Here is a 14,013-nt window from a genome sequence, read left to right as displayed (position 1 = left end):
CCTTCAAATGCATCACCAGGAAGATTGGAGATCTTCTGCATTTGGCTCTCAAAAACGCAATGGTGAAGCATCTCCTTATTTGAGCAAAAATATGGAGATTGACCCTCCACGGTAAAATTGGGGCCACGTTTCAATTAAAAATTAAAAATAGAAAAAGGAGAGGAGCTTTGTGTTGTGACCTCCTAATACCAAAGGCATATGCAGTGAACAGGAAAGAAAGCTCCAAAGACTGCCACTATAAACAAACAGTGCCTTTTACCCGAAGAAAAATGAGAACTGCGAGTGTCCAACAGGAATACAAACACCTACCTCAAAAGTGAAAGAAGCCATCTTTCAATAATCGCTGGGATTACTTTCTTCCCCTAATACATAACGCCGATCTTCGCGTACAAGAAACCAAATAATAACTTTCTTTTGATGGGCCTGATGGTTACGATGATAGATACATACACACATATAAACTTCATCACCAGGTAATGACCAAAACCAACAAAACTAACCAAAACCTATGCAGCTAACTAGAACACATCCGGATGGAAACGGCCAGGCATCGAGCTACTCTGCTGAGCCTGCCTTAGATGCATAGTCAAGGCATAATTATTCACCTGCCCACCAAACAATGCTCACCAATTTTAAAATGCATAGAGCAATATCTAATTTATACACATGCAAAATGCAAAGGGGGAGAGAGAAACTAGGATTGAAAGCATTTTACCTCGAGTGTCCGAACCTGTTCTTGGTACTGGCTCACAAGCTGTTTCAGATTCGCCAATTCTCGTCCACTCTCCTCATATTCCTTCTGACGCTCATGCTGAATGGCCACAGCTCGCTTGAGGATACTGTTCTCTCGAAGTAATACTTCTAGTTGTTCCTTGAGAACCAAGTTTTCCTGGTGCAAATAAAAATCATTACCATGATAATCCTAAAAATGGAAAAGGGAAAACTACATAAAACCCCATCACTTTTTTCAAAAAATGGATCGATTGGGTGAATCATCCACCCACCAATCCTGATCGAGATCGAATCCAGATTGCCCTAATCAACGATCTGGAATTTAAAAACAGAAAAAAAAAAAAAACAAATTAATAATGTATATACAATACAATGCACGAAAGCTGTAACACAGCTCAAATGGCTTACATGGTTAGGGCCACCTTTTACAAAAAGGGAAAATGGTTTGATAGGGTTGCAGCCCTATCAAAATAAGCAACGCTTCACCTCATAACTCATCAAAAATTACACTTGGGTATTGAAAAACCTTTACATCAATCATCTCAATGTGAACATTATGGGTGTGAAAAAATTAGGATTTTAAGCTCTAAAAATAATTTATATTGTAACAAATTATCTAGACTTTCCATTTCACCCTACAAATAAGTGTTCATAGATCCGCAAGATCTATACTATTTTTTGAGTTTCAAATCTTATTTTCGATATTGAGAAATTGATTTTAGATCCATCATGGAGATTTCCATTGCGGAAAGTGCTTTATGGATAAGGATTTAAGGTGAGGCTTTATTTGGTTTTCATAAAGCCTTGGCCTTATAGAATCTTCATCCTTTACAAAAATATCCATGGATTGATTACCGCATCCCATGTGGTTTTTTAAAGTTTGAATGCATATAAAATTTTTTAATGTGAGAAAAAGCAAAGTTGGCTGAGGCTTGAAAAATAAACCCCAAAGCCCGATGAACACGATGTCCAGCCACCAAGGCCATAGGAACATTAGGAATGGGCTCAAAGAGGGCCACCATAACATGACGTCATGAGTTCAGTTTCTACCACAATTAGAGAACCCCTACCCAAGAAAAACAAAAAACAAAGGCCATAGGAATATTTTTGTAATAATATGTACAAAAATATATTATCTATAACAAAAATGCCGAATCCGACCTGGAATCCATTCGTTCCCAATGATTCCCATTCCAGATCAAAAATTTTCAACCACCGGCCCCTACATTAAGGTTTTGCCACATAGGACCCCACTAGTTTTGTTATTACACCCAATACCTAGTCATAGTTTTCCTTTGCCTTGACCCTCCTTGGTGAATATATCTGTATGTACAAATAGGCACGAGTATGCATGCATGTTTGTAGAATGTACGAATGTACATGTGCCTGGAATTGTCAGCTCATACCTTGTGAAGGTTCTCAGCTGCTAGAGCACCAGCACGAGACACTATAGATTTCTCCAACACCTCCAACACTCTTGAAGCACGAGCTCGTGCGTCATCCATATCAGAAGCATTCATCATTTCTCTTACAAACAGTTCCACCCATTCTGAGCCATCAGATGGAAGATCGCTAGGAGCAGTTTCTTCAGGCCCAGCATCTTCACCACCATCTGCTAAACCTGACAATAATTCAGCATACAGGGCATTCATCGGGTGTCTTTGTGAGCAGGTCAAAAACCTTTCTGAATTAACAAAATATCGAATACCATCAAAATTGGGCTCTATTTGGGTACGATGAACGAGTAAAAGTTAAAGAACATTAATATTATAATAGACACAGTATAAATACAGTAGAAGATGCATAAGCGCAAGAATCCAAGAACCAAAGCTTTTTGGGCAAGAAAATATGAGTAACATACAACATTTCATGGAAATCCTATTTCACCAAGGAGCATCAATAACTTTAAAATTGAATTCCCAAATCCCAACTAACAGAAGAAGAGTCTAGGCAATTATAATTCTCATTCAAAAAACAAAAACTAAGTTTACCCCAATAATTTATGTTATAATATGTGCAAAGTGATTATGCATTTCCTTCTCTCCATTTTAAGCAACAACTGGATTTGTAGTAAAGACCAGATGCGTCAAGAAACAGGATCATTTCAGGTAGTTATCCTCCTATTTGCTTGCCTTACAATGTGATTTAGTCTGTTAAATTTGCTAATGATGCATTTTCTTTCAGAGTTTCACTCACCCAAAATAGAGGGCATAGATGCAGTTTGGTGAACAGCATATGAAACAAGCCATTTGAGTTTTGCGTGTCAATTGTCTACCTAAATATTTTCTGAGACACCAGTTAAAAAATTTCCATTACTTAAATGGGTTAATATGCCAACAGTTTCACTTGCAAGAGATGGCTCATATGCTTGACATAAAGCATACATAAAGAAGCAGCATATCAAGGAAAATCATTTATGCAATTGATGTCAGAAAATGATAAGCAATGCATGAGCAGAGTGTCGTAAGCTCTCTCAAATATGAAAGCTAGACCATGAAGAAAAGTAGAGAGGGCCACCAGTGAGGTTGATTGGAAATAGTGAGCTTTCTCTAAGATATTTTCCAAGGCAGCCTTGTCAACTAACATTTATCACATTCTTAACAAGTTCAATTGCCATAGCACCAATAAAGATAGCCACAAATTGTTGTATAACACTAAAAGTCCTTGTCCATATTTCATGATTTATGGATTGTTTCTCCATAAGCTTAATACGGCCAATTAATCAAAAAATTAATCGTTTATGAATGTATTTAGGCCGATCACATAAGCAGATATCACAAGAAAAATAGCATAAAGTTGAGGTGGGAAAACATTGCATTACAGAGTCAAATATTGCATTACGGAATTTTCAATGCCAAGGTAAAGCCTCTTATTTAGAGTTCAGAACTAAATATTAATGCAGCTTGCCTTTTCTTCTGAGGCAGAAAGAGCCCACCACATCTAACTTTCTCACCTGAATCAACATTATACTTAACAAGATCATCCCAAATCCAATCTCTAAGACCTTTCTACTATTTACACTAATCAAAGCCCTTCAGATTGCAACAAGTCAACTACCAATAAGCATCTCAATGACTCAAACTTCAGACCATCTCTGGCCTCCCACCACATAACTTCTTAGCCTGCTCGTAGTAGTCAATTGCAACTCAGCTCTTTACTCTTTGATCTTTCATTTCTCAAGTCAATATCATTTCCAACATCTGCCAACACTAAATCCCCTGAATACCATATCCACCATTGTTTATCCAAACCAGAGAGAACATTGAATAAGAAAAGTGTCCAGTCCAATTTTCATGGTCAGCTAGTGGTTTGACCGCTCTATAGGTTTATATTTTTCGGGAAACAATTAAGGGATATTTGAAAACATAAGAGAAGAAGAAGGGGTGGGGGTGTGTTAACTGCAATCTAAAGTGTCCACTTCATAGGAATCAATTTACCTCGGTTTTCCTTGGCATTGACAAAATACCACTACAATTGTACATGGTTTTCCACAGGGCAGGCCTATTTTAACAGATGTCTCTCTCTTTCTTTGACCTATTATCTTGGGTTCTAGTCTTTTTATTTGTCAAAACAAAAATGGCAAAGGAAAATATGAAAAAAGGCTGTACCAACCCAAACAATGAACTCAATTTTTGTTGCGACCATTTTGTTCTGGTAGAAATCAGGAACTGCCAGTTCACCATGAATCAACCAGTTCACCAAAAAGGACTGGCCACTTTTTACTGAATTTCAGAGGTTTTGCTCTGGATAGAAACAGATGGGAACCCAAATATGGTTAGACTCGGTCAAACTAACCAGTCTGATCAAATTCAGGTAATGTTAATAATACAGGGCTGCCTCCACTGTCCCTGGAAATCACAACAGGAATTGTCCCTCTCCACTTCATCCCCCTTATAACTAATTATTGCCAATCCTCCCCTATATCAACAATTGTCTTTCCATTATTGAGCCCTCCATTTTTTACTCGCAACTGCTTCCATCATCAATTATGATGCATTAACTTTCTTGCGACACATTCCTCTACGCCTTAAAAGAATTCTAGACTTTTACAAAAGACAACTCTAGCTGCTATTGTGGATCTTACCATATTCCACTTCTTTTACCATAGAAAAGGAGCCACCAGATAGTATCCACTCCATAGCTCGTACTTGCTTTCCTGACAGAAAGTCTAGGAAAGGTTCCCTTTTCAAGGGAATAAGCATGTGGCCCTTCAGAGAGAAGACCTCACAAATAACCTCTCTGTTGGACCAAGAATCCCCTTAGAGATCAATGAATGCATTATTTTCATTATGAAATAAGCTAAGCTACAAACTGTTCTCTCCAACATCTAGAATTGTCTGGCCTATCAATATGGCCCAAAACAACGATGCATTATTCTCACAGTGCCAAAAATTTAATTATCCAAAGGATCCAAATTTATCTTGGATTGAAGACTTACGAGCTCTCTTCTAACTGGGAATTGCCGCATCTCTTCTAGTCAAATTCCCTCAAAACCAAGCTTCCGCATCTACCAACAAGCAATTGTCACCTTCCAGGACTAAGTTCACTTTAGCAGCCAATTTACTGACCTGAGGGGAAAAAAAATTTCAAGGGATCTTCCAACTCTTTCCTAGAGACTCAAAATGTCCCCCTGTTTTTACCCCTTTCTAACCAAGTAATAATGCCAACTACCCCCTTAACCCTGCCTGCCACTCCGATGTAACTCCACACTCCCCCAGCAAAAAAGGTTAATTGGCACTAACAAATGTCATAAGAAGGGGAATAATTTGTCATTTCAACACAAATTTATTCAACACCTTCAACTGACCTACGGTACCAGGTCGTCTCGTCCAATGCAAAACCCAGAAATAGAGTACAACTTGAAAGAATCAGCCCTCAGCTAGTCTGACTTGCTAATTCACCCAATCCTTCATGAGCAAGCTCATCTCAATTTCCACTAGGACACAATGGTCCAAATAAATTTTCAGCCCATATTCTGGGGCAATTCCAAACATGCAGCATCTATTTTTGTTTGAGATTTTTGTTTCAATAAATAGAAAGCTAGAATCCAAAGGGAATCCAATACTCATATCAAGTATAGTTTAAAATATTCAATCTGGCCATTCAAAATCCACAGTATTTAATGGGCAGTAAGGATCAGGCTCTGTCCCCGCTTATAAGTCCATCTTGTTTGTTAGTCAAAAAACTGCTCATTTCCACAGATACGTACGGACAGTGGATAGCCGGTCTGAGTAACCAACATTATACTCCGTGGGAGTACAGTATATACAGTCCCCAAATCCAAACGGCAGTTTAAAGGGAGAAGCAACTGCTTGTCACTTATCAAAAATATATAAAGTAAGCAGCTGCACAAATTTACCCCGTCCACGTAGAGTACATGTAGATTGGTTGTCGCATTTATAGATGTTTGGGCCTTGAAACCTGAAGTGACTTACTGCAGATGATGTTGGATTATGTCCGTCAACCCCAATATCCCCCACCCACCCACCCACCCAAAAAAGAACCCCAAATAAATAAATAAATGCCCAAACTGGTTCCCTCCAAGCTCTCCATCTTCCCAAACACCACGATTTTTTAACAAGGGCATCCTCAACATCCATGGACAGGAAAGCAGCCCTTCTATCATAGAACCATTATTACCACACAAATCAAGGGAACAGCGGGAAACAATCCAACCATCCCCAGATTGCAATATATGAGATGAACCAAATTGATCCTCCCTAACGAAGGATAGACCAAAGGACCCAAACAATGATCGAGATACATGATTTTCAAACATTACTTTTTTTCTTTTTGGGAGAAAAGTTGACCACATATTAGTGTAAAGACATACATAGTTACAAAAATGGTAGAATCAACACAACAACGACGACAAAAAAGATGGGGTAGACACCCCATACAGTGCGACGCTCAAAAAGGTGCTAGCTGCTACCAGAACTAACCCATTTTCAGACAAAACTGGTTCCCCGTCTCCATTCAACCCTCCTTTCCTACAAGAAACACCCGAAGAAGACATGTTCCCCCCTCCCTCTTTGTGACCTCGACACTCAGACAACTTACTAACCATGCCCTCCTTAAGAGATCCAGAAGCAGGTCCCTCGCTATCTCATCCTGATCTTTAGGAGTTAATGGTAGGGTTGGCACAATGACAATGACAAAAAAGACAAGTTAGGCACCCCATACGGTGCAATGCTCAAAAAAGTGCTAACTGACCCATTTCTAGACAAAATTGGTTCCTCGTCTCCATCCAACCCTCCTTTTCTACAAGAAACGCCCCAAGACAACATGTTCCTCCCTCCCTCTTTCAGACCTTGTGATGGGAGGGTAAAATTATACTTATTCTTTATCTCTATTCAATTTTAAAGGATGTATATTTTGATTTCAGTTTTAGGATTTATTTTTAAGTTTTAATTTTTTTTTTTTAGATTCTAGCTTTTTCTTATATTTTATTTATTCACTATTCACAAGTACGATTCATAGTATTGTTCACACATTACTACTATTCACGCAAACAGTTCATGTGCTACTGTTCATAGGGGTATTTTTGAAATTTTAGAATTGTTTTGGGGGGTATTTTAGAGTCTTAAATGTTTACTTGGATCCCAAGCTAAATTAGGGTTACATAGGCTTATAGAAAGTTGGCTGTCATATTTTTTAAAAAGTTCTTTTCTTGGCTGATTTACAGTCATGTTCTCTCCATTATTGCTGATTTTACTTGTTTAAGGTTCATGAAAGGGTGGATTCAATGTCTCACATTTCCTTTCTGCATCAAGTGGCATCAGAACAAGGTTCAAGGACAGCTTCAGATTGTGATGGTTTGGCGTGGTCGTCTTAGCCGTAGGGATGCCGATCTAATCCAATTGAACAAGGAAATGAACAACTTGACGAAGAGGGTAACAGAGCTATTGTTGCGCAAGCAGAGCCAGCAACAGTGTGCCTTGAAGGAAGAGGAATATATGGGGATAGGTTCAAATCGTGAGGGTTTTCATGGAGAGACTTTGAGTTGGAGCAGAATGATGAAGTTGCCTTCAACCACCTATTCTATGTACACGCTTTGCATTAGAAGCCTCATGTTCAAGAGAATAAGTCATGGGATTTAGTTGATCAACATGATTTGAAGGAGAACGAGGTTAATTTTGGCATAGGTCGTATCAAAAGATTGGGATATGCCACCAATTTTCAATACATACTTCAATACATATTTAGGAAATTTAAGTACTTGTAGATAGCTCTTGGGATCACCTTAAATTCCCAAGAGCTAGGCGATCCGCTTTTTGAAACAATGCCTACACGATCTTCAATGCGAGCTCAAGAATAGATAAATTTGGTAAATCCGCATCAATTCCTCAATATACATATCAGGATCCATCTCTTGAGGAATTATTTTTACCACGAATAATCTTTGAGCCAACGAAAAAGGTTAAAGAATATAGTTTTGATGCTGAAATCATCTTAGCACATTTCAAAGCTCAAAGACAAGTTTTCTCCAACCAAGGGAAAATGATGAAGGGAAAAATTACACTCATATATTATTTCTATTCAATTTTAAATGATGTAAATTTTGATTTTAGATTTACGATTTAGTTTTGGGATTTAAAGTTTCTTTTTTAATACTAATGATGTATATTTTGATTTTAGATTTAGGATTTAGGTTTGGGATTTTAAGTTTCTTTTTTAATTCTAAGGCTTTTTTGTATTTTCTTTTATTTACCATTTACAAGTACTATTCATGATACTATTCACAGCTCCTGTTCATGCATTACTAATTATAGTATTGTTCACGGATTACTGTTCATAGCGGCATTCTTGAAATTTTAGTGCGTGAATGTTTACTTGGATCTCAAGTTAAAATAGATTTATATAGGCTTATAAAAAGCTGGATGTCATATTTTGGGAGGGATATATTATGAGAACAAATTTTATTTTATGAAAGAAAAAAGTTCTTCTCTTGGCTTGATTTACAGCCATGTTCTTTCTTTATTATTACTGATTTTACTTTATTATTACTGATTTTTCTTAGTAAGGCATCACCTTGACACTAAGACGCCTTACTAACCATGTCGTCCTTAATAGATCCAGAAGCAAGTCCCTCACTATCTCATTGTGATTTTTAGGAGTTTAATTTACTCTCCAGACCCCAATGACTACCTCAATTAACATAGTCTCAATAGAAAACTACATTGAGGTCTAGTTCAATCTCAAGTGGCATACCACACAATCCACTATCCAGGTAGACTTGATACCATCAAACCTTCAATTCTATCAAAATACTCCTACATTTACCCTAAGAAATATTCTATTCCAACAAAGATGCGGTAAGTGAAGCACCTCTCTGCCTACAACCCAAATAGGTCTCCTCACTACCTCTGCCAGCACCATGCAACTTCCAACTATAAATATATATACATAATTAATAAAAAGCTATGTAAAATTGCTTTAAACACTCTTTCATTCTCAAACTTCAACTTGGCCAAAATCATATAATAATAGAAGAAAATATTATCTGAAGGGTCAAAACAAAACCCTTACAAAATCATTAATGGGGCTAAAACAACCCAATAAACATTAGAATGTTGTTATTATTTAATTTTCATTTCAGTCAGGTACGTCCTCAAAAATACCTTCAAATATGCCCAAATTGCCCTTGTTCAGGGTTGGGAACCCTGAATAAACAAGGGCATTTCTGTAATTTGACCCACCTAAGAGGCCCCAACCAAATTACAGAAGTACAAGCACCCTTGCTTGCTTAGGGTCATCAAATTCCTGAGATGCCCATGTTTGTTTAGGGTTCCCAACCCCAAACAGAGACAATTTGCATATTTTAGCAGATATTTTTTGAGGTGGTACAAGGGGGAAATGAAAATAAAAAAGAAAATTTTCCAATGTTAATTGCGATCTTTTGACCACTTTAATGATTTTGTAAGGGGCCCTTGAATAATATTTTCCCTAAGAATAAAATAATAATAATAATAATAAAATAATAATAATTATAATAATAATAATAAGAATAATCATAATAATAATAATAATAATAACAATACTTATAATAATATCAAACTTGGCTTACGCAGCCACTCATCTATCGTCCCTACATGAAACTAGGCAATCTGTCAAAATTTATATGATCATTACAAACATAAATACTAGGAAATGTTTGCTGATTATGTGGGAAAACCAGGAAACATCCTTCATTATGTAGAAGACATAGGATATGTCTTGCAACCATACTTCAGAATCCCCCAAGGTTGAATCATAGTGCCCTTAACACAAAATACATGAACATGGTAAGGCATACCTTCAGATGACACTTGACTGGTTGTTCCCATTTTTGCATCAAATTTGGTAGTAGGAGAAAGCAAATTCCTTTCAGCAGATCCAAGACGAAGTTCATTCAAACTTCTTATGGCTGAATCCAAATCATCGTCACAGGCTTCCAAAGCTCTCTCAAGAAGCTGAAATAAGGCAAAATAATCGTAAGCAAAAGGGGTAGAAAAACAGCAGAACAAACAAGAGAAGTACAGCGATTTATAAAATGAAAGAGGTGCACAAAGAAACCTAATTTTACACAAAATGTCATAAAAATCATATTTTAATATTCCTCTGAGAGCAAACCTTAACAAATAAGCATATGCATTTATTAGACCCGCTTCTGACCCTAGGACAACTACAATGACTGCTACACCCAGCACACATAGGAGGGGGAGATAGATAGAGGAGGAGGAAAAGAAGACCAGTTCAGAAGACATTAAGGAGGGCCATTACGTTGATGAGAGTGATGACGTTGACGATAATGGCTTGCAATCATAAGGAGGTGTAGGGGTCGAAGGGGTTAAAAATATGAACATTAAACCTGATGCATTTCATTTTTATTTTGCTTGCTATTTTATTTGCATCTCTTTCTCTATAGTGGAACTGTGTTTATGTAATTGAGTAATTTGCGTTTGTGACTTAAGACGTGGAGACATCAGCCATATGCACTGGCCATTGAGAATGCCATTATATTGTGTTTGTCTTACATGTGTAAATTGTGATTCAACATTTACCTAATTACTTACAAACATTGGATTTTTCCTATCATTCAAATTTGTATCATCCAATTGATTTTTACACATTTAATTACATGCAAAATTTAATATTAGATGAATAATTTATTACATATTACATAGACATACATATACAATACTTAATATGTGTGTGAGAGGCTAGGGAATCTCAAGACTGAAGTGTCTGGCTAGGTGGCCGCATTATGCCTTGGCAGCCAATCCCTAAGCCACCTAAGTGATGCCTAGCAGTTTTTAAAACCTTGACAGGATGTACCCTGGATGTGCAAGGATATAACTAACAGGACATTGACTTTTCTTTTTCAAAAATACAAGTGAAATTTTTTACCACATCTCAACATAGCGTCTCGAAATCAAACAAGAAAGAAGTCATAACCACATCCATGAGTATGTTGCCAAGGAAGATTACTCAATAACACTTTTGGATTTATGGGCACCAGTCACTCCAACGGGGCAAAAGAACAAGACAAGTTGATGGTTCCTATGGCACGCTTAAAATTTTCTTAGGTCTCTAAACAATCGAAGGCCACTAGCTCAACATCATAAAGAGCAACCACAAGTGGGAATGTAATGAACCCCCAAAGACAAGCTACCATCACCATATATATAATCATGTTACGGCAAATCATGTCTACTTCAGTTTTCCATGTGATAAGGAAAAGTTGATGAAGAGGCAAATCCACTATACAAGTTGCACTTGCAATAAAATTCCTATCTATTGGGGGAAATTTTGAAATAGCAACAAATATTTCTTGTATAATTTGCCTACCTACAATTTATAGTTGATGAAACTTCATGCATGCCTATTGGACTACTAATCATTCTCACCTATTCCCAACAAAGAAAAGAGGAACCACACACACACATGCACACAACAAATGAACCAACTACAATACGAAAGCAATTAGAAATGCAAGTACAAAACCACATTTCTAGGCCACACCATTTTTAAATATGCTAGAATTAAAGCCACAAGCCCTAGTTTGAATCCGTCATACAGGCAGATTAGTCAGCCCAAAATAAGGCCATTACATTAATGCCTTACAAAACTATGCAAGGAGAATACTCATGACAGGTAATACAAATTAAATAAAAAATTCATTCAGCATAAAAGAAAAAACAGAACATTGGATTCGGAATTAGAAAAACAAAGAGAGAGAGAGAGAGAGTAGGAGTACCATAGGTCCCTAATATTGATCAATTTCGATGTCTTCATAAACTCATTATATCATAGGGCAATGACAAAAGAAAGTGGCAAAGTTTTAAAGCCTTGTATGTATATGATGGTGATACAGCTGCTTCATTAACTTAGAATTTGTCGACAAATTTCACTATTCATGAATCACATGGGCGTTCCCCAAAATCCCTAGTTTTAACATGTTAGACGTGTGTCCATGTGTGAGCGAAAGAGTGTATGTGCGAAGAGAGAGAGTTTCTGTATCTGTTTGTGTAAATTGCAGGGGCTTGCCACCTACATAAACTACAAAGCATGTGTGTGCAGAGAGAGAGAGAGAGAGAGGTGACTGCTTTTCTACAGTCAAAAGGCCTACAATGCATGCCTTTCATGAGAATTGAGCATCAGTTATTACAAGAGGTGCAAAAATCCTCAGTCTCAGATGCATTAAAGGAAGGAAAACCATAAGAATACCAAGCTTTTGGCAGAGCAATCGATTCCATCCCATGGATGAGCAATATGGATAATGTTAAAGAGGGAGAACAAACAAAACATATGTATTATACCATTAATTAGGCAATTTAGGTTATCTTCAATCAGTAAGATTCAACAACATAAAATAAGTTGAACATAAACCCTCAATCCACAGAATTCAGAAATAAAAACACAGAGAATCATCAATTGATAGAAAACTAAAGCAAAGAAAAACGGAAATCAAGCAGAACAAACAAAATATGCGTACTGTATCATTAATTAGGCAATTTAGGTTAACTTCAATCAGCGAGATCCAATAACATAAAATAAGAAATTAGCTAATTAATTAAGTGTTCATAAACCCTAAATCCAAAGAATCCAGACATAAAAACAAATAGAATAATCATTAAATCAAAAACTATAGCAGAGAAAAGGAAACTCAATCAGCAAGCTTCTGTAACATCCATGGACCTGCATCGCTTTCAGATCTCATTTAACCAACCCAAAAACACACACAGAAATCAGCTCAAATGAAAACCACAAGAACAAATGCAACAAGAATACGAAATAGAACAGGAATCAATTCAAGAACCAACATAAAAATAAAAACTTCGCATCATAAACAAAAAAAAAAAGTATGAAAGAGAGAGAAATTATGACTGAGAGAGAGAAAAAGAGGAAATGAACTACCTTTTCATCCATATCAGGAAAGCGGACAATGAGATCGGAGAGAAAGGAAGATGGGGTCCGATGATGGGTGGGGGAGGAGAATCGGATCGGGGAGGAGGTGCAGCGGAGTCTCTTGGAGGTGGGGGGAGGGGTGTGAAGCTCTTCAAAGAGGGACCTCTTTCCACAAACTATCGCAGACATGGTTTCTGGGCCCAAAGCCAATTGATGATGATTTTTATTGATGTAACCGTGAGCTTATTTCTCAATCTCCCCTCTTCTCCCCTTTCACCTAAACTACCATGCAACTCTCTCTCCCTCTCACAAAATGGAACCCTAGATCTGCTGCTGCAAGTGAACCAAAAAACAACTCCTCGATCGCCAACCTAATTCTCTTTTTACTTCTAGAGAGAGAAAGAATAACCTTCTGAAATCGCAGGAAACAATCGATGAGAATGATCTTTTGGGGAGGGGGGGGGGGGGGGGAAGGGGGCATTCAATAGAGAGACGAAAGAGTGAAGGGTTTCTGAATGAAAAGGGGAGGGTTTACTGTAGAGTTTCATTCGATTCCAGAATCCTGGAACGCCATTAGAGCTTCTTCGTGCCCTTGTGCAATGAGCCCTCGTCGCAATGGCAAATGCGGATAATTTATACGAAGGCTTTTTTCCAAGAGAGGCGCAACCCCGGTTATGTGAGGGAGAGGAGAGAGACTACACCTACGACTAAGAGAGAGAGTGAGAGAAGAGAGAGAGAGTGCGAGCGGGTTTTATGGCCCAACAACTCGTCCGATTACGAGAGAGACCACCTCCGATTAAGAGAGATTTCTTTTGGGAAAACTGTTTCATGCGGGCTGTACCGCATTTCTACATACGCGGTCCAAATAAAAGAGTAAAGCATATGGACCCG

General features: G+C 37.6%; 1 protein-coding gene across 2 annotated transcripts; it reads right to left on the bottom strand.

Moving 5' to 3' along the window:
• Window positions 1-238: 238 nt before the first annotated feature.
• LOC18443620 (Ubiquitin system component Cue protein) lies at window positions 239-13,723 on the bottom strand. 2 transcript variants are annotated; one of them, XM_006853805.4, is made up of 5 exons: window positions 13,132-13,723; window positions 10,028-10,184; window positions 2,139-2,353; window positions 716-889; window positions 239-605 (listed from the first exon to the last, which is right to left on the bottom strand). In XM_006853805.4, the coding sequence occupies exons 1-5, from the start codon at window positions 13,309-13,311 to the stop codon at window positions 519-521; spliced, it is 813 nt and encodes a 270-aa protein (XP_006853867.1). In that variant the 5' UTR covers window positions 13,312-13,723; the 3' UTR covers window positions 239-518. The 2 variants fall into 2 exon arrangements, with proteins under 2 accessions (XP_006853867.1, XP_011626839.1); XM_011628537.3 differs by having other exon boundaries at window positions 2,139-2,344.
• Between the last annotated feature and the right edge of the window lie 290 nt (window positions 13,724-14,013).

Source organism: Amborella trichopoda, chromosome 5, assembly GCF_054954075.1.
Source record: "Amborella trichopoda isolate Santa Cruz 75 chromosome 5, AtrichopodaSantaCruz75HAP2 v2.0, whole genome shotgun sequence".
NCBI lineage: Eukaryota > Viridiplantae > Streptophyta > Magnoliopsida > Amborellales > Amborellaceae > Amborella > Amborella trichopoda.
Note: the sequence above shows the minus strand (reverse complement) of the source record. Positions and strands in the feature narration are given on the sequence as shown.

What these genes read in the sequence shown, in the direction of transcription:
- LOC18443620 (XM_006853805.4), bottom strand. Translation starts at nt 13,311, where the DNA reads ATGTCTGCGATAGTTTGTGGAAAGAGGTCCCTCTTTGAAGAGCTTCAC. An exon ending in TTCCTGATATGGATGAAAAG is followed by an intron (nt 10,185 to 13,131) that starts GTAGTTCATTTC and finishes GCCTTATTTCAG; the next exon opens with CTTCTTGAGAGAGCTTTGGA. An exon ending in CAGCTGAGAACCTTCACAAG is followed by an intron (nt 890 to 2,138) that starts GTATGAGCTGAC and finishes TATTTGCACCAG; the next exon opens with GAAAACTTGGTTCTCAAGGA.